At 48.3% G+C, this 24,831-nt stretch overlaps 2 protein-coding genes and 1 long non-coding RNA gene across 3 annotated transcripts in view; 2 read left to right on the top strand and 1 right to left on the bottom strand.

Annotated features, from left to right (window-relative positions):
• Window positions 1-16,666, top strand: part of LOC147634029 (uncharacterized) — a 39,217-nt gene extending 22,551 nt beyond the window's left edge. Inside the window, exon 2 of the long non-coding RNA XR_015266965.1 lies at window positions 16,151-16,666. This is a non-coding gene — a long non-coding RNA (uncharacterized LOC147634029). The remainder of the gene's footprint in view (window positions 1-16,150) is intronic.
• Window positions 1-24,831, top strand: part of LOC147634028 (glutathione S-transferase 2-like) — a 137,303-nt gene that overhangs the window by 103,538 nt on the left and 8,934 nt on the right. The window contains exons 6-8 of the mRNA XM_086805122.1: window positions 16,798-16,851; window positions 16,956-17,093; window positions 17,214-17,270. Of these exons, the coding sequence (XP_086661248.1) occupies window positions 16,798-16,851; window positions 16,956-17,093; window positions 17,214-17,270 (249 nt within the window). The remainder of the gene's footprint in view (window positions 1-16,797; window positions 16,852-16,955; window positions 17,094-17,213; window positions 17,271-24,831) is intronic.
• On the bottom strand, window positions 7,800-15,739 carry LOC147634031 (uncharacterized). The gene is made up of 2 exons (XM_086804593.1): window positions 15,535-15,739; window positions 7,800-9,826 (listed from the first exon to the last, which is right to left on the bottom strand). The coding sequence occupies exons 1-2, from the start codon at window positions 15,737-15,739 to the stop codon at window positions 9,042-9,044; spliced, it is 990 nt and encodes a 329-aa protein (XP_086660719.1). The 3' UTR covers window positions 7,800-9,041.

Consider the following 24,831-nt stretch of genomic DNA (forward strand, 5'->3'; position numbering starts at 1 on the left):
TGTGGTATATGGGGCTATGCAGGCACATCATAAAGTCTCTCTGCATATGTCTGCCAGGTCTGAGGATCGGCAATAGGTGTGGGAGGACGGGGCTCTCTGAGTCTCCTCAAAGCAGCAGCAGCATCTCTGCTCATGAGCATGTGATATGTGTCCCAGTACTGAGCCTCCTCATAAGCTCGCCGCTTACGGCGGGTGAGAGTATGCATCCTCCTGCCTGCCTGCCTCTGGGTGATCTCCCCGGCGCCCGCGAGCCCTCTGCACTCGGAGACTGCGGTAAAGGTTTCTGCACTCATCATCATACCATCGGTTCTGGGGCATGCTCCCAGATGTAGGTGGCCGTCCTGTCTGTATGTGGTATGGGAAACTCCTCGCGGCTGCGGAGTGCAGTACATGTGAGAGCTGGGAGGTGAGCATGGCCATGGGTGCCGATGGATCTAAGGCAAATAGCTGATCATGAACATGATAGTCGTACACCTCGGCTAGGTCCTGAGTGAAGTGAAAAATAGTGCGTGGTGGCTGTATGATGGGTGGGTGGGTCTCCAATAAGCTCCTGAAAGTGAGGGATAGGTATGTATGATCCGCCCCAATGGGGCATGGTGGTACAATGAAGTGGGACACCATATCTGCTGCCTCCCGGGATCCCATCACATAATCCACTGTACTACTGCCGCCTCCCACTGGAAAGCAAGTCAACCCACCTGAATCTGGCCACTGAGTCATCCCGTTATAAATAACAAATGGTGTCGGGCCCCAAGCTCCAGCAAATGTTGCCCATATCCAGTGCTGTCAGCTCCTCCATCAGCGGAGATCCGAGTGGTCCCTGTATCCTCTGTAGCTAGCGGCTCTAGTCTCAAGGGATCCTCAAAGTCATAGATCTCGCACTGTCTGCTTTGAGTCCGTGCATTGAAGTCCCCCATCAAGAAGACTTCTCCCAGTGTCGAATAGTGTAAGATCTCCTCAGATAAGACAGAGTATGGAGACTCACTAGCCTCTCCTCCACCCGGCTCCTCGGTGGTGGCAAACCGTGACCCCTTCGGAGGAAAGTAGCAAAGGGCGATATAAATCCATCTGGTCTCCGAGAGACGTAAGCTAATCCACATGTATCTCGCCTCCAAGTCTCGTACTACGACTCGAACATGCTCATGTAACCCATGCCTGAAAAGCACTGCAATACCTCCTGAACCTTGGGAGGTGGCCTGTCTCATCCCCTGTCAGTGAGCTGACTCCCACTGATAGCCCTCAACCCTTCACGTTGTTTCCTCCGTGTCTCATAGACCAGATGGCGCTATTCGACCCTCTTCCCATCAATGTAGATGTGACCATCCCTATAATGTGCCTTCTTCCCTTCTTTGCGTGCCGCCTTGATCTTCGGCATGCATAAGCTTCTGTGCTCCAGTTGCATCCATGTGAGATCATCATCGAAGTAGATGGGGTCCCCTGGCAAGCTCCTCAAGATAGCCCGTCTTCTCATAAAGCTCATCCTACTCTCCTCGTCCGGGAACTGTAGCACTAAGGCCTTGACTTTGGTGGAGTCCTTTGGGGTTGTCCTCCATACTCTAGTGAATGGGAGCGGCTCATCCTCCTTTAGTCATAGCTTGGTACATAGGTTCCGCCCGTCAATCTCGGGTGTGGAGGTAGTGCTCTCTGGTATCCCTGTGACTCGGATGTTTAGGCGCCGGATCCGTCGCATCTTCTCTTCATCAAGAGTAGACTGCATCATGTGTACATCTTCTTGTACCTCCTTCTTGATGTTCTTCTTCATCACTTGTACATCTTCTTGCACCTCCTTTTTGATGTTCTTCTTCATCACTTCTACCCATCCTTCGCGGGCCGCCTCCATTTTCCCCTCGATTGTGTGGGTGAGGGTTTTGGTGATCTCTTCTTTGATTGCCTCTTTGTCCACCTCAAGAGTCTCTCCTTCCTCCCGTGGACGATCGCGTAAGGATGCCACTTCGCCCTTCAAAAGGTTGATTTCCTCCTGCATGGCGAGCTTTTCCTTCTCCCACTCCTCTTGCATGGTAAGCTTCTCTTCCTTCCATATTTCCGCTTCGGCCTCCAACTTCCCCATGCGCATCAATAAGTCCTTCTTGATGGCGGTGATGGTGCTGTCCAATGTCTTCTTCTGGTCCTTGATAAGATCCCTAAGGATATGATCAAGCTGGCTGATTTTGTCATCTACAGACCCTCCCACTGTAGAGGGAGGGAATGTTTGAAAGGAGCAGGTAAATATGTGGGAGAGAAAGAGAAGAAATGTGAGAGAGAGAGAGAGAGAGAGAGAGAGAGAGAAAGTTGTATTAACGTCTTCAAAAGGCCAGACCAAAAGGTTACAACATATCCATGAGGTACATCATCCTGGGTACAAAATAGTATTAAAGAAAGATAACAAAAATCTAGTTCTTTAAAATCTGCTCTAGGTACATGATTAGAGAGCTCTCATATCACCCTAATACATCCCTTATGGGCTGCTGTGACATGGTGCTCAATGTGGTAAAACAGAGTTGGCGCGAGAAGGTCCTGCGATGATGGGAGATGATGGCCCGGATCCTCCTGTGGTGGCGTGGCCGTGGGCGAGGACCATGGGGTCTCGGGCGTCGAGCTTTGCATAACTCAGTGGCTCTGTCAAGTGTCACACCTCTCGGCCGAGCTGCTGCACTAGCCTGTGGTCTCGGTATGTTGGGTGGATCGGCCCTCGGAGTGCTGGTATGGAAGAAGTCGGTGAGAGCTCTCTGTGCTGGTCCTCGAGCAAGTACAGCTGATCTGGATCTCACTAAGGACTCCCTGTGTCTACGGAGCTCTAGAAGAAAAAGTCCCAGGCATCTCTGATCCGGGAAGTCCATGATCCTAGAAAGTTGTCACGACCCTGTGTTTTTCTCTGGACAGTATGCAGGTGTGCACGGGGGCATGGTGGACAGTGTGAATGGCATCAGTTTGGAGTTGCAAAGGAAACCCATGTGTGGACAACCCCAAGTGTGAAGGGGACAGAGAGATTTTAATTTAAAAGGTTTTATAACCTTTGGTGGCCCAAGGGCCAAAAGCTAATTTGGGAGACACACCGCTTTCTATCTCATGCTTTTTGGTAGGCGCCTGCTGAATCTGAAGGGTGTGCTTTTTCTCTATTGGAAAGGCTGGCGGGCTGAAGCGACAGCACATGTTCTCTCTCTCTTCCTCTTTCGCTTGGCACACGGAGTATTGGACTGCATGCTGAGGGGGCACACATGATTATGGAGGGGCTGGTGGCTGAAAAGACAGGCCTCCTTCTGAACAGCACATGGGGCTTTCTTCTCTGGCCAGAGTCGGCTGTACGCTGGGGGCCTCCACACGCCTTTGGAAGGCTGGTCGGGGAGTTTACAGGCGGCTGGCTGCAGAATAACGGTGGGGAGCAGGGAGCGTTGTGTCCAGCTGGACAGCAGCAGGCAAGGACTGTAGGCACAGGACTTTTCTTTATCTCCCTCTCTCCCACCCATAGAAGGCGGCCAGGACTGCAGGCCATTTCAGGAGGGGAGGTGCTGGGCTGAACAGGCTGAGCAGGTCTCTCTCTATCTTTCTCTCTCTCTCTGAAGGAGCGGGCTGAAGGAGGCTCACAGCCAGGACTGTTTTGAGATTGTTTATGGGATGTTTTGGTTGGCTGCAAGTACAGGTCACTTGAATGTGTTTCTTGGCATGGGAGTGATGCAAGCTCGCATGGCTGCATGCTCATGGGGCAGATTGTTTTCTTCCTGCTAGAAAGGAACAGAGGGACCTACAGTTATGGGCATCTCTATGTTTCCAGATGTTTCATGAGGGAACAGGTAACTAGATGTATGCCGTTGCTGGCACTATTGTTGAATGGTGCTATGAATAGTTCTGTATGGAAACAGGACAAAGGTTTCAAAGGGAAACAGGCCTAAGGGTTTCACAGGAAACAGGTCGTAGGTTTCTCGAGGAAACATGTTTATGGTTCTCCAGGAGATAGGTCACATGCAGGCATAAGGTGCAAGAATCGACACATGTATGGTACAGCCTTGCTATTGATTGGACAAGGGACAGGGAATCCATGACAGAAATGGATAGTACCCTTGGAAGGTAGAGGGGGTTGGTACAGGTGCGTCGACTGTATGGTATGATGTGCTGTTATGCGAGTTCTCTTTTGGGAGACAGTTTGGGAGTCTGTGTTGTGATGCAGAAGCACTGGATGTGTCAGGGTGTGATGCTGTTCATAGGGTGAGAGGCTATGGATGGTTGTGACAGCCTTGATCATGGGAGAAAGCTTCTGTATGCAGACTCAATGTGTGAGTCTTTTGATGTGAACAATGGCTGGACTTGTTTGTGGATGCCGAGTGGATATGAAGCTGATGCAAGGTCTTTGCAGGCTTCAGGAGTTCTTTTGTGACGGTGGCTGAGTTTCCAGCCTTATTGTAATCAAAGCTCTCTTATAATCAATAAAAGAAATACCGCAAGGGACGCCACTGCGTTTTGGGGCCAATCAGTGTCCATGTACTGTTTGCAGGAGCATTCTAGCTTCCCCTATTTATTTTTTTCCTTTACTTGGTCCTCAAAGGTGTTGAAGTGTTTTGTGTGCAAGTTTGTTTCTGCACCGCCCTTTGTTTTCGTCTGAAGACCGAGGCCGGTTCACAAAAGTGGTCCGAACCCAGCTTGGAAGAGGCAGTGGAACCTCCCCCGGATCTCATAGTATACAGTGCATCAGCATATGTAATGTTCCTTTGTCTCGGGCTCTGTGTGACAGAGCTAGCATATCATGTCCTCTGGTGCGGCCGCCCTAGGCCCATATCTAGCAGTCTCCACTCTCAGCTGGTGGGACGAGATGCGGATTTGGTCGATCGCACATCTCACCCCAAAGGATAGGTGTATGTCCATGTAGTGTGGATGGATGATGAACCCATCCTCTGTCACGCATAGGAGGTGATCTCTGTAGAAGGCCATCTTCGTCCCTAGTGGACGACTAGGTGAACTCCATGTCCTCTAAGTATCCAGTCTGACAATGTCCTTCCTGATAACCCTGTTCCGCTGTGTGCGGCTGAGAACCAATGACGGGGCCTCTATGCTGTACTGGAAGGGGGAGAGTGCCTCCATTTGCATACCGTGCATGCCAAACCAAGTGCCTACCTGTGCATACCAGCACTTGGTATCTCCCTCAAGTGTCAACTGTCTCAACGACTCCAAGGCTAGCTGGGGGTATCTATCAAGTGGAAGCTCCCATAGCCTATGCCAGTATGTCACTGTCTGGAATAGAGCCTCTGTCACTATCGGTGCAGGCCCCATCTCTGCCTGCACAATCTCATGTGGCACTGATGGCTTACTCCTAATCATGTGTGAGATCGTCGCCACTAGGGGCCTCTCCATCGGCTTCCACCCCTCATATACCTCCTCTGTATCTATCTCGGCCGGCTCTCTCCTGTCTCCTCCTGTGGTATAAGCTAGGACCCTAGATGGGGGCACCATACAGTAGTGCAGGTGTAACTAGAGTATCAAATAGCCAAAGCTTTGTCCTCGGCTCCTGAAACTGTATCTGTGAGCATTGCCTCTCTAGCAAGCCAAGGGCTGCATATCCCCTCATCAATCTAGCGTCGGCCACCTTCCGCATCGAGAATTGAGGTCCAACAAAAGTGATCCCAAGGTATACATATGAGGTAACATACTCCATAGGCTCTCCACTATATGTAAACTGTACTGCAGATCTACTTATCCACTGTGAGGAGGTGTTAAAGATCATGATCTTAGCCTTCCAAGGTTCACAGTGAGGTCCCGGTCCTCGCAAAAGGCCCGTAATGCATCCAAATGCCTTTGCAGCCCCTCTGGTGAATCAGAAATAAGAACAATATCATCTGCATACAAGAGGATCGGTATCAGGACTCCTGCCAAATGTGCTCCTGGTCCTCCCTGTCTGTTTATGTAATTCGCAATCTCGTCAATCTATAGACCAAATAGAGTAGGAGACAAGGGGCAGCCTTGCTTCACCCCGATAGTGCTGTGTATGATCTCTGTGTCACCTCCTGGAGCCCGTACTCTGCCTGTGACTAACTCTGAGAGTGTAATGATCCCCCACAGCATCTCTGCTAGCACTTCCATATCCTGCAGACTCCTCATCAGTCTGACCTGTGGGACAGTATCAAAAGCTTTGCGGAAATCCACAAAGCAGCAGTATATCTGATGCCCGTGAGCTCTCCCCTCCTCAATGATCCCCCGTAGTGATATGATCTAGTGTGGAGTGCCCTCTCTTGAAGCCCGCCTGCCCCGGTGCTCTGAGTCTCTGCTCCTCTGACCATCTACTAAGCTCATGCTCCAAAATCGAACCATAAATCTTGGCCAAGGTGTGACCAATCATGATAGTCCTATAGTTGTTGGGGTCCATGGGGTCACCTGCTTTCAAGATAGGTACAATAGTATTTGATGACCAACTGACGGGGAAGGCCTCACATAAACCCTGTTAAACATGTGAACCAGTAAAGGGGCTAGCGTATCCCTAGCATGGGAGAAATGCTTGGTGAGGAGTCCATCATGATTCTGTGCTCTCCCAGTCTGCATCTTGTCAATAGCATCTCTCACCATGCTGAGGTGAAAGAAGGAAGAGTGTGGGGGATGAGGTTCGGGTGGATGGGGGAGAGGTGGCTGCTCGGGGACATGGTAGAGAGAGGTGGCATAGGTGTGCCAGGTGCTGGGTGAAGTAATGGGAGTCAGAAGGCGATGATCCTAGAAGATCCTCCAGGTCTCCTTATAGTCCCTTCCAAGAAATAGCTGGTATAGCTCCTGCACAAGCTTGGCTAGGTAGGCTCTCTTCTTTCTCCGTGTGAGACGTCAAAAGATCACTCGCGCCTACTGGTGAGTGGTGGATCCTAGTGCCATCCCCCGATGTAGACGGGCTCGGGTATCACAACACTCCTCGTCGTACCAGCTATTCTGTGGGACAGTCCCTCCTGGTGATGCAGGTGTGGCTTTGGGGTGCGGGAAGGTGGCTGCAGCGGACGTACGGAGGGTGGCTGAGAGAGGTGTGGTAAGTGGGATGTGGGGGTCGAGGCCGGAGAGGATGCGGTAGACGTGATCAAAATAGATGGAAGAGGTATCTCTGGTGAAGTAGTATCTCGGATGGTGATGGGGCAAAGCAAGTGATTGCATGGTGTATCGACATGTGAGGGAGAAGGCCAGGTAAGCATGGTTGGCTGCAACACCGATGGGGCGAGGAGAGATGGTAAACTGCGGAATGAGTGGGATCAAAAAGAGAGAGAGAGAGAGAGAGAGAGAGAAATGAAATGAAATGTTATATTAACGTCTTCAAAAGGCCAAAGTGACCTATGAGACCAAAGTTACAACCATGTGACATCTGATACACTGTCTGGAAAAGAAAGGAGATAGCCCCACAATATATCAGTAGGGGGGAAGCTAATGCTACTAGTCAAGATGGGGTACATGAGTACATGGATACCTGAATACATGAATATGGGGGAGTACAAAAGTGACAATGAGTACAACAGTATATGGCTGGAGTCGTAACCATCCTAGGAGCTCTAGCATGGGTCTCTGCTGGATGGCCTGGATATCTGCCATAGTGAGATGCCTGGTCGGACGAGCCGGATGCCTCGCAATGATGCTCTGAATCCTCCGGTGGCACCGTCTCCGATGTGAGGATCCGCGAACCCTCGGGTGTCTAGATCTGCCCAACTGGATAGCTCTCTCAACTAGAGTCCCACGGGGTGCCCACTGCTGGACTGTCGGCTGTGTGTCCTCCCGGGTAGTCCCTCTAAAGAAGTCAGTAATCCGTCTCTGTGTGGACTCCCTGCCAGTCGGGCGTCTGCTCCTGAAATGGACTCTTTGAGCCTACGGATCTCCAGGAGATAAAAACCCAAGCATTGCTGATCACAATAGTCCATGACTCTAGCCAGTGGTCGAAATCCCTCTCTGAAAAGGCAATGGTAGCGCCCTCGAATCTCATAATATGCTGTGCAGTGACAGATGTAGTGCTCCTCTGTCTGTGGCTCTATCCAACAAATCTGACAAATCCTGTCCCCTGGAGGTATGCCTCTAAATCTGCCTGTCTCTATCTCTAACTAATGTGAAGAGGTGCGGATCTGCCCAATGGCGCACCTAAATCCATGAGACAGATGGGTATCCATGTAGCTGGGTCTAACTATAAAGCCATCCTCAGTGGTGCGGAGAAGATGGTCTCTATAGAAAGCCATCCTCGTCCCCAACTCCTGTGAGGGCTCTAGCCATGTCCTCCTAGTGTCCAACTGAATGAGGTCTTGTCTGATGACTCTACTAATCTCAGAAAGCCATCCTCGTCCCCAACTCGTGTGAGGGCTCTAGCCATGTCCTCCTAGTGTCCAATTGAATGAGGTCCTGTCTGATGACTCTACTAATCTCAGAATGTGTCAAGGTGAGAGAGGGTGCCTCCAAAGAGTACTGGAAGGGTGGAAGTCTGTCTAAACTGAACCCGTGGAGGTCAAACCAGGATGCTATCTGCGCATACCAACATGAAGTGTCTCCCTCCATGGCTAGCTGATGAGAGGACTCTAAAGCAAGTCTTGCATACCAGTGTGGGGGAAGCTCCCAGGTGCTATGAATGAAGGACATTAATCTGGCAAGAGCCTTGACTACGATCGATGGTGCTCCCATCTCGGCTCTAATAATCTCATGGGGTACGGAGGCCTTAGCCCGAATCATCTTGGAGATCATGGACACAAGTGGTCTCTCCATCGATCTCCATCCATCGTATGTGCGTCCTGATCGACTATGACGATCTAGGCTAGGCCCCCAAATCTGTACTCCATATAGCATAGCCGATGTGATCAGCGTGTCAAAAAGCCACAGCTTAGTGTGTGGCTCCTGAAACTGTACCTGTGAGCACATCCTCTCTAGACCTCCTAGTGCTGCATATCCTCTAGTCAATTTGGCCTCTGCTGCCCCCCTCATGGAATACTCCGTTGCAGTTCCATACTGCAAGTCTCAGACTGGTCCCATAGGTCTCGCACCGTGAGGTGGTGCGTCTCTCTAGTATCACCACTCTGCCTCCTCTGTAAAATACTAGCTTCCCTTTTTCTCTGGCTGCCCTAATCTCCGGCATGCACTCGCTCATATGTGCTAGCTGTGCCAAGGTGAGGACCGAGGTCATCTCCTAAAAAGATGCCCGTTTTCTTAAGGGCGGAGCGCTTGGCCAAGAAATCCTTCTTGGCCTCCAAGGTGGGAAAGCGTAAAATGATAGCTCTCCCCTTCGAGCTCTCTCCTCCATTCTTGTCTTTCTTGCCCACTCTCCAAGCCCCCGTGTGTGTAGGCCTCGAAATGCCCATGCGTGTGTATAAATCTGTGGCTTCCTCCTCTACATTGTCATCGTCCTTAAACCCCGTGATCCGCACATGAAGTTCCCTTGTCTTTCTTCTTTGTTCCTCCTCAATGGTTAGGTTGATAATCTTCGTGGTAGATGTGCTTTCGGCCTCCTTGTTCTTACCTTTCTTGACCACTTCTATCCATTTCTCCGTTTCATCTACTTGTTTTTGCGTCTTCGTGAGCACCTCCACCCACGAGGAGGTCTCCCGGGCCTTCTTTTCTTCTCCCTCTTGAAGTGTTCTCACTTGGGCCTTGATGGTGTTCAGCTCCTCCATCATGACGGGCTGAATTTCACCTTCCTCGAGCTTATGTTGAGCACGTGCTTCTTCTATCTCTATCCTGAGATTTGCGATCTCTGCATCTTGGGCTGCTATTCGCGCTTCAAGTTTCTTGACTTTGTCAAGAAGGCTCCGGTTGACCATATTAACTGCATTGTCCGTCTCTTTCTTGTGTTGTTGGATGGCTGCCTTGATCAGGTCTTCAATGTCAATCCTCTCCATCTTGTCTTGGGCTGAAAAAGGCCGGTTTCGGGTTAAAAATTAATTAACCCTTGGCCATAGGAAGAGCTCTCTGCAGCGCTTCCCAGAGAGAGAGAGGGAGAGAAAGTTGGTTGACTGTGTGGCTGCAGGCGGGGGAGAGGGCAGCAGGCGGGAGGCGACAGGTTCGAAGAGAGAGAGGGGGAGGCAACAGGTTGGACGAGAGAGAAAGTTGGGAGGGAGGCGACAGGTTCAAAGAGAGAGAGAGGGGGGCGACAGAGGTCAGCAGGCGACAGGTTCGAAGAGAGAGAAAGTTGGGAGGGAGGCAACAGGTTCGAAGAGAGAGAAAGTTGGGAGGGAGGCGACAGGTTCGAAGAGAGAGAGGGAGGCGACAAAGGTCAGCAGGCGACAGGTTCTTAGAGAGAGAGAGAGAGAGAGAGAGAGAGAGAGAGAGAGAGAGAGAGAAATGAAATGAAATGATACATTAACGTCTCTAAGAGGCCATAGTGCCCTATGAGACCAAAACTAAGAGTACATCTGAAGTTGGTGTCCTCTGTCATCCCAACAAAATGTAAAAAGTACTGAACTAAAAAGCTGAATCTGGGTGTGCAATAAGTACAATGAGTGGGAGAGAGAGAGAGAGAGAGAGAGAGAGAGAGAGAAATGAAATGATATATTAACGTCTCTGAGAGGCCATAGTGGCCCATGAGACCAAAACTGAGAGTACATCTGAAGTTGGTGTCTCATCAAAGAGAACAACTAAATGAGACTAAAAAGTACAATAAACTGATTGTCCTACAGATATAAGAACAGAACTGTAAGACTCCAAGATGATACTGAGTAGAAAATACTGGAAAATACTGAAAAATGTATATCAAGTAGATCCATGTATGCTAATCAGTTGAAGTGTTGCCCTCTCCTTAGATCAAGTATCTCCGCCATGGGGCTATCTAGAATGGAGAGGTCGTAGAAGTGAGGTAGGCGCCTCCGATGCCGAGCAATAATGGCTCTGATGTGGTGATGGTGAGGATGCCGTGGTTGGGATCCTAGTGGGCGTGGCCGACGAGCACGACATAAGATAACTGCTCTATCATTGGTGACTCCCTGGGAGTGGTCGGTGCCCTGATGGCCCAATGGAGGAGGTATCAGGAGGGGTGTGGGCTGGGTTGCTGGTGCTGGTGCTGGTGCCGAAGAAATCTATCAGGGTCCTCTGTCTAGGTACATCATGGCTCGGCCTCTTGTCTGCCAAGAGGGTCTCTCTGTGTCTCTTGAGCTCAAGTAGAAACAATCCTAGGCATCTTTGAGCCTCAAACTCCATGACCCTGCGTAACGGCCCAAAACCCTCTCGGTCGGAACAGGCAGTGATATCTCCCTGGGATCTCATAATAGATTGTACATCGGCAAATGTAGTGTTCCTCTGTCTCTACCTCCTGGTAGCATAGCAATGGCATTACGTATCCCATGTGATAGGTGTACATCCATGTACGCTGAGCGGGTGATAAAATCATTCGGTGAGAGGTGTAGAAAATGGCTGTTGTAATGAGCCATTTTCATGCCCAAGGGCTCAAGGGGGCTAGTCCATGTCCTCTCTGTGTCCACTTTGATGATATCCATCCTGATCACGTGGTTTTGCTCTAAGCGGGTGAGATCCAAAAATGGACAATCCAGACTATACTGAAAGGGTGTGGTAGTGCCTCTATCTGCAAACCATGTAGTTCAAACCATGATCTCATCTGAGCGTACCAACAATGAGTATCTCCATCCTCTGCCAACTGTATGGATGAGGTCAATGCCAACCGGGAGTATCTCTGCCGAGGGAGTTCCCATAGCCGCTGTAAAAAGGTAACTGCCTGGAATAGGGCCTCAGTTACTACTCGTGGGGCACCCAGCTCAGCGCGAAAAATCTCATGTGGTACTGATGATTTGCTCCGAATCATGCGGGCAATCATCATAATCAGTGGTCTCTCCATTTGTCTCCATCCGTCATCTGTCCCTCTTTGAGATCTGTGATGTATACTGAGCCCCCAAATTGGAGCTCTGTACAGGAGGGTCGGTGTGACAAGCGTATCAAATAGCCACACTTTGGTGCGTGGCTCCTGAAACTGTATGTGTGCACACTCCCTCTCAAGTGCCCCCAAGGCTACATGCCCTCGAGCTAATCTAGCTGCTGCTGCCTCCTTCAGGGAGAAAGGCGATCCTATGAAAGTAACTCCCAAGTAGACATATGACCTAACGTACTCTACCGGCTCCCCTCAGAAAGTGAGCTGAGGCTCTGATCTCGTCACCCATGCCTGTGTGGTCTTAAATTCCATAACTTTGGTTTTCCCAAGGTTCACTCTCAGATCTCTATCCGCACAGAAAGCCTGTAATGCATCCAGGTGTCTCTGTAATCCCTCCGGAGAGTCTGAGATTAGAACAATGAGAGAGAGAGAGAGAGAGAGAGAGAGAGAGAGAGAGAGAGAGAGAGAGAGAGTGAAATGTTATATTAACGTCTTCAAAAGGCCGAAGTGACCTATGAGACCAAAGTTACAACCATGTGACATCTGATACACTATCTGGAAAAGAAAAGAAAGAACTGAAGGTAAGTATCTAGCCCTACAATACATCAGTAGGGAGCATCCGGAAGCAGCAACTAGGGAGAGTGGGAAGCTAGTGCTACTAGTCAACAAAATGGGGTACATGAGTACATGGATACAAGAATACATGAATATGGGGGAGTACAAAAGTGACAGTGAGTACAACAGTATATGGCTGGAGTGGTAATCATCCTAGGAGCTCTAGCATGGGTCTCTGCCGGATGGCTTGGATATCTGCCATAGTGAGATGCCTAGTCGGACGAGCTCGATGCCTCGCAATGATGCTCTGAATCCTCTGGTGTAGGCAACATCTCCGATGTGAGGATCCGCGAACCCTCGGGCGTCTAGATCTGCCCAACTGGATAGCTCTCTCAACTAGTCCCACGGGGTGCCCACTGCTGGGCTGTCGGCTGTGTGTCCTCCCAAGTAGTCCCTCTAAAGAAGTTAGTAATCTGTCTCTGTGTAGACTCCCTGCCAGTCGGGCGTCTGCTCGTGATAATGGACTCTCTGAGCCTGCGGATCTCCAGGAGATAAAAACCCAAGCATCACTGATCACAATAGTCCATGACTCTAGCCAGTGGTCCAAATCCCTCTCTGAAAAGGCAATGGTAGCCCCCTCGAATCTCATAATATGCTGTGCAGCGACAGAGGATGTGCTCCTCCGTCTTTGGCTCTATCCAACAAATCTGACAAATCCTGTCCCCTGGAGGTATGCCTCTAAATCTGCCTATCCCCTGGAGGTATGCCTCTAAATGTGCCTATCTCTATCTCTAACTGATGTGAAGAGGTGCGGATCTGCCCAATGGCGCACCTCAATCCATGAGTCACATGGGTATCCATGTAGCTCGGTCTAAGTATAAAGCCATCCTCAGTGGTGCGGAGAAGATGGTCTCTATAGAAAGCCATCTTCGTCCCCAGGGCTCTAGCCATGTCCTCCTAGTGTCCAACTGAATGAGGTCGTGTCTGATGACTACTAATCTTAGAATGTGTCAAGGTGAGAGAGGGTGCCTCCAGAGAGTACTGGAAGGGTGGAAGTCTGTTTAAACTGAACCCATGGAGCTCAAACCAGGATGCTATCTGCGCATACCAACATGAAGTGTCTCCCTCCATGGCTAGCTGATGAGAGGACTCTAAAGCAAGTCGTGCATACCGGTGTCGGGGAAGCTTCCAGGTGCTATGAATGAAGGACACTGATCTGGCAAGAGCCTCAACTACGATCGGTGGTGCTCCCATCTCGGCTCTGATAATCTCATGGGGTACCAAGGCCTTAGCCCGAATCATCCTGGAGATCATGGACACAAGTGGTCTCTCCATCGATCTCCATTCATCGTATGTGTGTCCTGATCGACTGTGACGATCTAGGCTAGGCCCCCAAATCTGTACTCCATATAGCATAGCCGATGTGACCAGCGTGTCAAAAAGCCACAGCTTAGTACGTGGCTCCTGAAACTATACCTGTGAGCACATCCTCTCTAGACCTCCTAGTGCTGCATATCCTCTAGTCAATCTGGCCTCTGCTGCCCCCCTCATGGAAAATGTGGGCCCAGTGAACACCACTCCAAGATATGAGTATGAGTCAACATACTCCACTGTCTCCTGCCCGTATGTGAAAATAGGCACTGATCTCGAGACCATCTGAGAAGGTATATCTCGGGTGATAGGAGGACTGCCCAACCTAGCGGGTACTGTAGTGGAAATCCACCGTAAAGGAGAGAAGTGCATGATCCACCATAACTCCGATAGGCTTGGGGCCAATCGCAAAATCGTGGATACTCGGGATGAAGGTTGGCGAGGCTAAAACATAATCCACTGTGCTGGCCCCATGTCTGTGTGGAAAGCAAGTAAAGCCACTGGCAAGTGGATACCTCTCTAGGCCATTTAAAATGGCCAGCCCATGTGCAGTCCCCATCTCCAAGAGGTATCTCCCATACTCAGTACACTCCACCTTATCTTGTGATCTCCGGGTCAAACACATCTCCTCCACATCTATCTCTCTCAACATCTCCTCCGAAGTGTCAAAGAAGGAGGTCTGGTACTGAGCCGTTCGAGCATTAAAGTCCCCAAGTATGATAACATCTCCCTCCCTGGAGAACTCCCATATGTCCTCATCTAGAATCATATATGGAGATTGCCCCTTGGGCGCTACATAATGAGATGTGCTGGGTGGAAAGTAACATATAGCAATGTATAGGGGTCTACCCTCATTTGCCCTCACTCAGACCCACATGTACCTCGCGCTCTCATCACGGCGCATAACATGGATGAGTGGCTGAAGCTCCTCTCTAAAAAGAACTGCAACTCCTCCAGATCTGTGACCACCATGCTTCGAACGGGCCTCCTGTCTACAAGTCGTCTCCCATCTGTATCCCGCCACTGTTGGTAATGTGCTGCCTGGGGCCTGATGTGTCTACGAGTAGAAGATCATGTCCCTATCTCTGAAGCTGTCCTCAAAGGCCCCCACATCCAGTCTCAATGCTCCGTTGCAGTTCCATACTGCAAGTCTCAGACTGGTCCCATAGGTCTCGCACCGTCAAGTGGTGCGCTCTCTAGTATCACCACTCTGCCGCCTCTGTAAAATGCTAGCTTCCCTTTTTCTCTGGCTGCCCTAATCTCCGGCATGCACTCCCTCATATGTGCTAGCTGTGCCAAGGTGAGGTCATCTCCTAAAAGGATGCCCGTTTTCTTAAGGGCGGAGCGCTTGGCCAAGAAATCCTTCTTGGCCTCCAAGGTGGGAAAGCATAAAATGAGAGCTCTCTCCTTCGAGCTCTCTTCTCCATTTTTGTCTTTCTTGCCCACTCTCCAAGCCCCTATGTGTGTAGGCCTCGAAATGCCCATGCGTGTGTATAAATCTTTGGCTTCCTCCTCTACATTGTCACCGTCCTTAAGACCCGTGATCCGCACATGAAGTTCCCTTGTCTTTCTTCTTTGTTCCTCCTCAATGGTTAGGTTGATAATCTTCGAGGTGGATGTGCTTTCGGCCTCCTTGTTCTTACCTTTCTTGACCACTTCTATCCATTTCTCCCCTTCATCTACTTGCTTTTGCGTCTTCGTGAGCACCTCCACCCACGAGGAGGTCTCCCGGGCCTTCTTTTCTTCTCCCTCTTGAAGTGTTTTCACTTGGGCCTTGATGGTGTTCAGCTCCTCCATCATGACGGGCTGAATTTCACCTTCCTCGAGCTTATGTTGAGCACGTGCTTCTTCTATCTCCTTCTTGAGATTTGCGATCTCTGCGTCTTGGGCTGCTATCCGCGCTTCAAGCTTCTTGACTTTGTCAACAAGGCTCCGGTTGACCATATTAATTGCATTGTCCGTCTCTTTCTTGTGTTGTTGGATGGCTGCCTTGATCAGGTCTTCAATGTCGATCCTCTCCATCTTGTCTTGGGCTGAAACAGGCTGGTGTCGGGTTAAAAATTATCCCTTGGCCATAGAAAGAGCTCCGTGCGTGTCTGCAGTGCTTCCCACAGAGAGAGAGAGGCCAGAGGGGGCTGTTTACGAAGAGAGAGAAAGATAGGCAGCAGGCGGGAGCGGGAAGCAGGCGGGGGGGGGGGGGGGAGAGAGAGAGAGAGAGAGAGAGAGAGAGAGAGAGAGAGTGGGGGCTACGAGGAGAGAGAGAGACAGATGGCCGAGTCCTTTTGGGGCGAGCAGAGAGAAGAGATGGCCGAGTCCTTTTGGGGCGAGCAGAGAGAAGAGAAGAGTTTGTGGGGGCGCGGCGAACAGAGAGAAGCGAAGCGAAGAGAGAGAAGCAGGCGAGCAGAGAGAAGCGAAGAGCTTGTTGGCGTGCAGTGAGAGAAGCGAAGCGAACAGTGAGAGAGGCGAAGCGAAGAGAGAGAAGCGGGCGAACAGAGAGAAGCGAAGAGCTTGTGGGGGCGCAGTGAGAGAGCTATGGATCCTCTAGATTTGACCATCTTGGTATGTATCTTTCACATAGAAAATTTGGCATAGTAGGCAAGTATTGATAGTTTTGACTTCTTGGATCAAGGGATTGAGATTTCCCTAAGCAATATAATAAGCTTTGAAGAAATAAAAGAAGTGTTTTCTTGTCTTTAAAGAAATTTTGTCGCTTGATCATTGTAAATTTTGGTGTGAAAATTTCTGCTTGATAAGAACCTTTACTAGGAACATGATGTGTTGATCAAGAGAGAGAGAGAGAGAGAAAGAAAGTTATATTAAACTTCTTCAAAAGACCTAGTGGGCCTATGAGACCAAAAGTGATACAATAGTGTCCATGTAATCTCATCATGATACAAAGAAAACAAAGAGAGAGAGAGAGAGAGAGAGAGAGAGAGAGAGAGAGAGAGAGAATGAAATGAAATGTTATATTAACGTCTTCAAAAGGCCATAATGACCTATGAGACCAAAAGTTACATCATGGTGGATCTGATACAATGTCTAGAGAGAGAGAGAGATTATTGAAAAAGACATGCCAACAGGTAGTCAACCATATTGTGGCATCCATACAACCATTGCAAAATCTTGCAGTTTTGGTATGCGTTCCAACTAATGGTGGCTATAATGAAGTATGTGATCAACTTGTATGAAAATCATGGTCTCAGTTGTCAGCTGACTGTGAGCTTTCTTCTTTTTGCAGAAGAGAGTAGAAGCAAAAATGGGATCAGATGAAAGGCTAAATTGGGCCCGACATTTTATTGAAAGTGGTTTTAATGGTTTGGAAAAATTACTGGTGGCGAAGGCTGGAAAATATTGCTTTGGTGATGATTTTACCATGGTGTGTTGCAAAATGTCTCAGCATAGAAAAGGAATTGTGAGGCATAAGTTGTTGGCAATGTCAATTCATGTGGTTGTTTCAAGTGAAAGCTTTTGTACTCAAATTGATGTTGACTTACAGGCAGATGTTGTTTTGGTACCCCAACTCGGTAATGCGGTCCGAATTCAAGTGGACATGGTATGCTTGACCGTATTGTTTTGGCATAATTTAAAACCTAAAAGAGCATGATTCGGTTTTTCTTTGGTCCAGTAATTTTGAATGAGAAGACTATCAAAGCGCATCTAGGGTTGGTTTATGTATTTTCTAACCGTTGTTCATAAAAGTGATGGTGACTGTCTTCTTCCTTATCTAGAGAGTAGTTTGATTGCAAAATTTGGTCAATCCAACCATGATAAGCGCAAGATTGAAATTTAATCCAAACATCTGTTCTTGGACAAAAACATATTTATCAAGAGTGATCCAACATCATGCAAGGACCTCCTCGCATCGCCCCCTTCCCCTTATCCTCTGAAGGATAATGTTCACTTATTTAGCACCTAGGACACAAACTCATTTGTTAGATGTTAATACATCGTGTGCGGTTGCAAACTAACGTTCATATATGGTGATTATAATAATGGATAAAGGATATGAACAGTTGTGGTGGTTAGTCCAAAGGTGAAGACCTTTGACATTCCATTTGAGGGCTATTTAGCAAAGTCCAAGTCATTGATTTAGTACATTGTACGCACACACAATCATTCTAGTTTGATGCTTCTCAATTGTGATCTATGCTTGTTGTGATGATGCATATTTGGTGATACTATTCCATCAGTTGGAGTGTTCAATGCTCAGCTATCAAGAGCGAGATGTGCATCATCCAAGCGAGAAGCTTAATCCAGTGTCATTACAAAGGCCACATGTAGGCACTCAGGTTGGCCAGCCATGTAAACAGCAAAGAAGCAATTCCATGCGCATTCCCCTTGAGGCAAAGAGGTGTAGAAGAAGGTGATCAACACAATTAGGCTATGAAGCATAGACTTGAGCTCTCAGTGTGCAGCCAACAATGGTGCATAAAAGCATAGACTTAAGCTCTGAGTGGTGCAACCAACAATGGTGCATAAAAACATCTGTGCAAAGAGAGCAAGAGTGCATAAGAGTGTTGTGAAACCAGCATGCACAGATCACTCCTCTTTAACAACTCGTCAACTCGTCAAACAAGTCAAAATCATCCATAGCCTGTTGCTGGCATCATAGTGGGCATAACCAATGGCAAGGAGAAAGTGACCCTCTGCGCATCAAGCCCAAGGCCTCCAACTAGCAGTCGGTGTAGAGCTCCCAAAGTAGAAGATAAATCACCCAAGATTGAACCCGCTCGTCATTTTGGTCTTGAAAAAGAAGCCATCATTGTGGACAAAGACGCATGCATGAACAAATGAGCATACAACTATGGGCCGAGAAGCATAGAAGCAATACAGGCAGCCCGAATGCACAAACCTATCAAAGAGAAATAAAAAAGGTTTAAATCTTTTAATATTAAGTTTTAACCTTATTTCTTTAATAGCTTTCAAAGCTTGCAAAGGGGTTGTTCATATGTATAATAGTCGTCGTTTGTCACGAATTTTGGGTAAAATCAATTAAGGCAAAATGAGATCTTTCAGCAAGGCCATATCATGGAAGTTAGTTGTTTAGCAAAAATTTCAATGGCTTTCTCAAAGGTTGCGGATTTGGATTTTCTCAGGATGTGGACTTTTGAGTAATCGGTTACCTTAGTTCTCCCCGGTGTTGAACACTGGGATAGTTGAGGTGACGACAAGAGTGCTCTCCCTGAATTACAAGTTGGTCGAGTACAATCGAGGAGCTCAGAGATGGGAACCAGAGAGAAGAGAATCCTGCAAGAGCAAGCCCACCTCGATCGACATGTGGATCGTTATGTATTCCGCCCATATTGGTGCCAAGTTTAGCACCGTGGCTATTCTGAAGTATTTTGCTGGTGGGATGAGTTTGCACCTTTGCTCTAGTGAAGAGAGTCGAAAAAAAGATGGGCAAGATTGGACCTTTGCTGGTAAGATGATTTCGTTTGCACCTTTGCTCTAGTGAAGAGAGTCGAAAAAAAGATGGGTGAAAGATTGGATGCATCAGTGTTACTTGTGATAATAGTAAGTTGAATGGTAAGAATTATCAAGTATGGAAGTTCAAAAAGAAAAACGTGTTGGTTTTGAGGGATCTTTGGGAGATCACCACAGGTTCAGAGAAAAGACCTTTGATACCCATTTGGAAGACACCTAAGAAGGGGTTGATTTAAATCAAAAAATGGATCTCACTTGAAGGTGATGAGTCTACACCCGAAGAGCGAGCTAATTTTGAGGTTGAGCTTCAACAAAAGATATTGGAGTTTGATCGAAAATCCCAAAGAGGATTATGTATGATTAGCATGTCTGTGCAGGACCATATCATTTCACAAATAAATTTGGCCGAGTTTCCATTGGAGGCTTGGAATACCCTCCAATACATTTATGAAGCAACGAATATAATTTGGTTGCTTTACTTGAAGCAAAAGCTTCATAATTTGAAGATGAAAGAGCACAAGACGGTGACGTCGTTCTTGACAAACCCTACAGAGGTATGTGATGACTTGTGTGGAATTGCAAAAGAAGTTTATGATGTGGACATGATAACAACTGCACTTAATGCGCTACCTCCCAGTTATAAAAGTTTGCATAGAGCTGTAATGGTTTGTGAGCACACTCCCTCCTTTGAAGAAGTTTCATGCATTTTACTCCAAGAAGAATTGAGCTCTATGGAGATGTATCCCAAGGGTTCAAGGGGGAGTGAAGAAACATACAATGTGGGATTAAACTTTCAAAGAAGAAGAGGAGGTCGAGGCCGTGGAAGAGATAATTTGAAATTTCTTTCTAGTCAACCTATGCAAAGTCGAGGTGAAAACACTTCTTTTGGTCATCAAGGTCAACAACAAAGGTACAATTCATCTTACACCTCTAAGGGAAGAGGAAGTTTCAGATCATCTAATAATCATGCACTTGAAAGCAAAGATCCTTGTTATTATTGTGGAAAAGAAGGGCATGTTGAAAGGGATTGCCACATCAAGCAACAAGCACGAAATGGGAATGGAGGAAAGGGAAGTGGAAGAAACTTTCCCAATTGAGGAAGGCTAATTTCAAACTTTGTTGAGCAAAGAGAGCACAAAGACGAAATGTTACTCATGGCAACAAACAATTCAACTCAAGATGGTGAGTGGTTTCTTGCATCTTCTCATATGACTTTTCATAAGAATTGGTTTTCAAGTTTTGTGGAATAGGATTGCAAGAATAGTGTTATTCTTGGAGATAATAGTGCTAAAGGCATTGAGGGATATGGAGATATCCCAATTCAGCTTCTTTCCAGTGAGAAAGGACATGCCAAAGATGCTTTGCTGATTCCAAATTAAGCGAGAAATTTACTTTCAATTGTGCTTTGGTAGCCTCAAAAGATGAAAAAAGTCAATTGTGGCATGAAAGGTTCGGACATTTGAGTTATGGAAATCTTCAATTGCTTCATGACAAAGATATGGTTCTTGGTCTTCCCGGTCTTCCCCAAAGAGAACAAATGAATTCGGGTGTTTGTGAGCCATGCATGATGGGGAAGCACAAGAGCTCTATTTTCCAAAGCGTAATGCATATAGAGCAAAATGAATCATTGACATGATCCATAGTGATATTTGGGGACCGTCACCAACTCGAAGAAAGGCTAACAAATAGTGTCGAAAGAAAAAAGAGAAGGGGGCACGCGCATGCGCGGGGGGGTGGGGGGCTCTAGCTCAACTCGGCAAAGTATTTCCTAGAGGCATCAATCCGTACTCCCATGCACGTTAGAGAGAAAGCAAGCGTGAACACAAGAGAGCAAGAGAGAACTCGAGATTCAAGTTTGTATCAATGGGATTGCATGGTGCACCATCACCCTCCTTTGCACAACTTACAAAATCTTGGTGAAAGCCATGATCCTCCATGTGCAAGCTTTCCTCCTCACATTATTTACAGCACTAACATGCTTCATCCAAGATAGAAGCATCTTGTATACCCAATACAGGCTCCTGTGGTAGTCTAGTCAGCCCATCCAAAAGTCCTGTCTCAATACGCTGCTACAGTCAAAAGAGGTTCAATTGCATACGTTGGAGGCCAAGCCAACCCTCCTAGTCCAACCAATCCTCCTAGCGAGGAACCCCTTTCCATGGTGCTGGGCCAAGTCAATGTCAAGCTCCCAATCTTCAAAGGTTCCTCCACCGAAGATATGGATGACCACATCCGATGATTCATCTCCATATGCAAGAGTTGTGGCCTTAAGCGGGAGGATACCTTCTTGGTACTCTCTCCATCCACTCTCCAAGGCTCTTCAGATAAGTGGTTTAGTCGATTTCCAACCGACCACCTTGCAAACTGGACCATCTTGAAGAACACCTTCCTCTGCACCTTCTGTCCTGGTAACTATGAGGACCGCATTTTCCAGGAGCTAGAGAGGCTACAACTGCTACCAAGGGAGAGAGTGTTGGAACTTATGACATGGACCACAGTGCTAGTGGCCCGCTTACACCGACTTACCCCGGCGACTTCATGGTGCGTCAGTGGGTGACACAAGCCTTGCTCAGGTCCACCCAAAAGAAGATTCGAGAGAGTCAGCCCCCACCAACTACATTGTTGGAATTCCAAGAGCTAGCCTCCCAACTTGAAAACACATGACTCATGGTTGAAAGTGATGTGGGCTCTGTACATCCAACTGTCTTCTTCCATTACTATCTCCTCCTCCGAGAGATCCGCACTGCTCCACTACCCTTCGTCTCCACCTACTACATGGAGGTATTCCACTGTTTGTGCATAGGCCACCCATTTCCCTTCCATCATCTCATATCCCTCCCATAGTCACATGGGTCGGGGGACGGGGAAGGTTTTGGGGTTGGGGAATGCCTAGAGGCAGGGAACGGGGACGGGGTGGGACGGTACACAAAAATGCATCAATATATCCATCAAATGTTAAGTACTTATATTACATTTGAGTACTATGAAAGAAAGCACACAAAATGACACAATTCATGATTCATATTCAAGAACTTGTGCTGCTGTGCAGTCACTGCACACTGCAGAGCAGAGATGAAGGAGCATAGACGGAGGAGAGGCTGAGAGCAAGTGTGCACAGGTGACAGCAGAGATGGAGGAAAGCACTCAGCAGAGATTTCTCACACAACAGCACAGATGGAGGAGAGCAGAGACGGAGGCGAGCAACTGTGCACACTGCACAGGTGGCAGGTCACAACCGAGACAGAGGAGTCTGGAGAGCACTCAACAGAGATCGATCGCACGACAACAGAGACGGAGGAGAGCAGAGATCGCTCGCACAACGGGCCTTTTCTTTGACAAAAAAACATAAAACGAGGCGTAGATAAAATATCCTGTTTTTTTTTTCCTTCCTGTCCCCAAACAGAGCTGCCAGCCGTCCCACAAGATTAACACGTCCCTTGACAAGGGACGGCCGTTCCTTGGTGAGGGACGGGACATGGGACGTCCCCCTTGAAGAGGGACGCATCCCCGTGTGAAACAGAGGCCGGGACGGCGTTCCCCCATCCCAAAGGCCTGGGACAGGCGTCCCCTGTGACTATGATCCCTCCACCTCAATTGTGCCACCGATTTCGGCCCCAACTTAATAAGCCTGAATTTGCCTCCTTTACTTGGCCCTCTATGTGCTTCCTCACCTATCTTCTACAGGAGCCTCTTATCCCATTTACCTCTCCACCATCTTGCCAACCTGGCCAGTCCACTCCATCGGCGTCCCGCGTCCGACCTCGGGTGCAACGGGAACTTCCCTCCTCCTCACGTCAACGCACTGCTCCCCCAATTTCCCCGGCCATTCCACCTACCCCCACTATCAGCGGCGCCGTGTCATCCCGCCGCACACCATCCTCGACATCAGTAGCATTTCCTCTCTCCACCTTGCCACCTTCCTCAACATCAATAGCATTTCCTCTTTCCACCTCGCCACCTTCCTCGATGGCAGCGGTATTTCCCCTTTCCACCTCACCAACCATTCGCAGTAACCTCTCCAGTTCTCCCCTTCCATTGGGAGCTTGTGGGACATCCTCGCTATCCTCATCCAACACTCCATCGGGAGCTCGCGGGACATCTTGCTATCCTCATCCGACACTCCTTCCACCATGGTGACCACCACTATCCCCGTAATCACCCCTGGAGGGCCATCCTTGTTTGCACCTACTCTGGGTTCTCTAGAGTCCCTCTCCTTACCAAGGTGTCAACAATATCATTATTCCAAAATATCTCATTTTTTTAGTAATATGGGCTCCAACAAGATTCAGGGTTGGAGCTTGGGTCTACATGCAGCCAAGCTCTAAGGGACCACATCGAGTGTGTTGATCAGGAGGAGGACACCGAGTGTATCAAGCTTCTAGACTCCCCATTTTCCTACAGTGCTCCAGACATCTCAATGAGTGATCTTCCTTGCCTACGGTTTTCCAACCCTCCAGAGGAGTTATCTTTGCATCATCCCCGTCGAGCTCGTCGCATAGGTAGGGATCTGGACAACCTCTCGGTTGATCTCCATATCTACTCCACCTACCTCACCAACTATATCTTTGATCTCTCCAGTGATCGCCGTTGACAGAGGAATCGCACTCGTTAGGCTGAGTATACCATCTGATGTCTTCAAACTCAGGTGTCCACATTGGAGTAGCTCCTGCAGGAAGTAGAGTCAGAGCTTGCCCACTTCCATTCCTCATCTTCCCACAGCTGGTAGCGTTACTTGATCTGGTGGAGTAGCAGACTCGGGAGCTTGTCTCTTTACAGGCCCAAGCAACCGACCTGGATGCCCTCTGAGAGTCTCTCCGCCCTCTTGAGTTCTCTCTTTGGTCCTCCGATGACTTCATCTACTCGAGCACCTAGTACTTCATCGGGCAGCACTTAGAACATTACACTATCATGAGGAACATTTTCAGTTTTATGCTCTCATTGTATATACCATCTTTTGATGTCAGCACTTTAATTTTGCACCATCTTTCATAATGTAAACAACGCATAATGCATCTTCATAATGTAAACAGTGCATAATGCATATTTTCATGCATCTCCCTATAATACATCTTTTCATGTATCTCTCTATATGTAATAATCTTCACTGCAAAATATTTCCTATTTTCCTCATCGAGGACGGTGAGTACTCTAGTGGTGGGTGACCTCTAGCCACCAAGGGTGCCCACACTGGAGGGACCACCGTAACAGCGTCACACCGCCATAGTGGGTCAGACCAGAGGCACCATCCCGGAGCATTCAGTGGACCTTCCAGAAGCGGAGGCGCACGACCAAGGGATACAAAGAGCGGTGCACACACCGGCAGTGAATGCACCGCTATGACACTCCAACGGGTATCTGCCAGAGAGAGGAGATTCTACCAAAGGCTACAACTTCGAGGGAATCTTCCAAAGATAGGAGATTCCACCTACTCCACTAACTCCACCACATCTTGCAGGAATGCTTATATGGTTCCTCGACACATGCTTCGCCTTCATGCTACATCTTTGATACTACATTGTAGCCTTAGCCTAGCGCTGTAGTCACTTGTCATCACCTTGAGCTGTATGTCGTCCTCTTCACTACGACCTCTGCTGAGTGTGCACGGTACAGTGAAGGACATGTAACAATATTTTGGAGTAGTGCAAGTGTCATCGAGTTTCTTGTTCCTCTTGCAATCTTGTCACTTGTGT

This window comes from Cibotium barometz, chromosome 11 (genome assembly GCF_041138505.1).
Source record: "Cibotium barometz isolate CiBa-2024 chromosome 11, ASM4113850v1, whole genome shotgun sequence".
NCBI classification, from domain to species: Eukaryota; Viridiplantae; Streptophyta; class Polypodiopsida; order Cyatheales; family Cibotiaceae; genus Cibotium; species Cibotium barometz.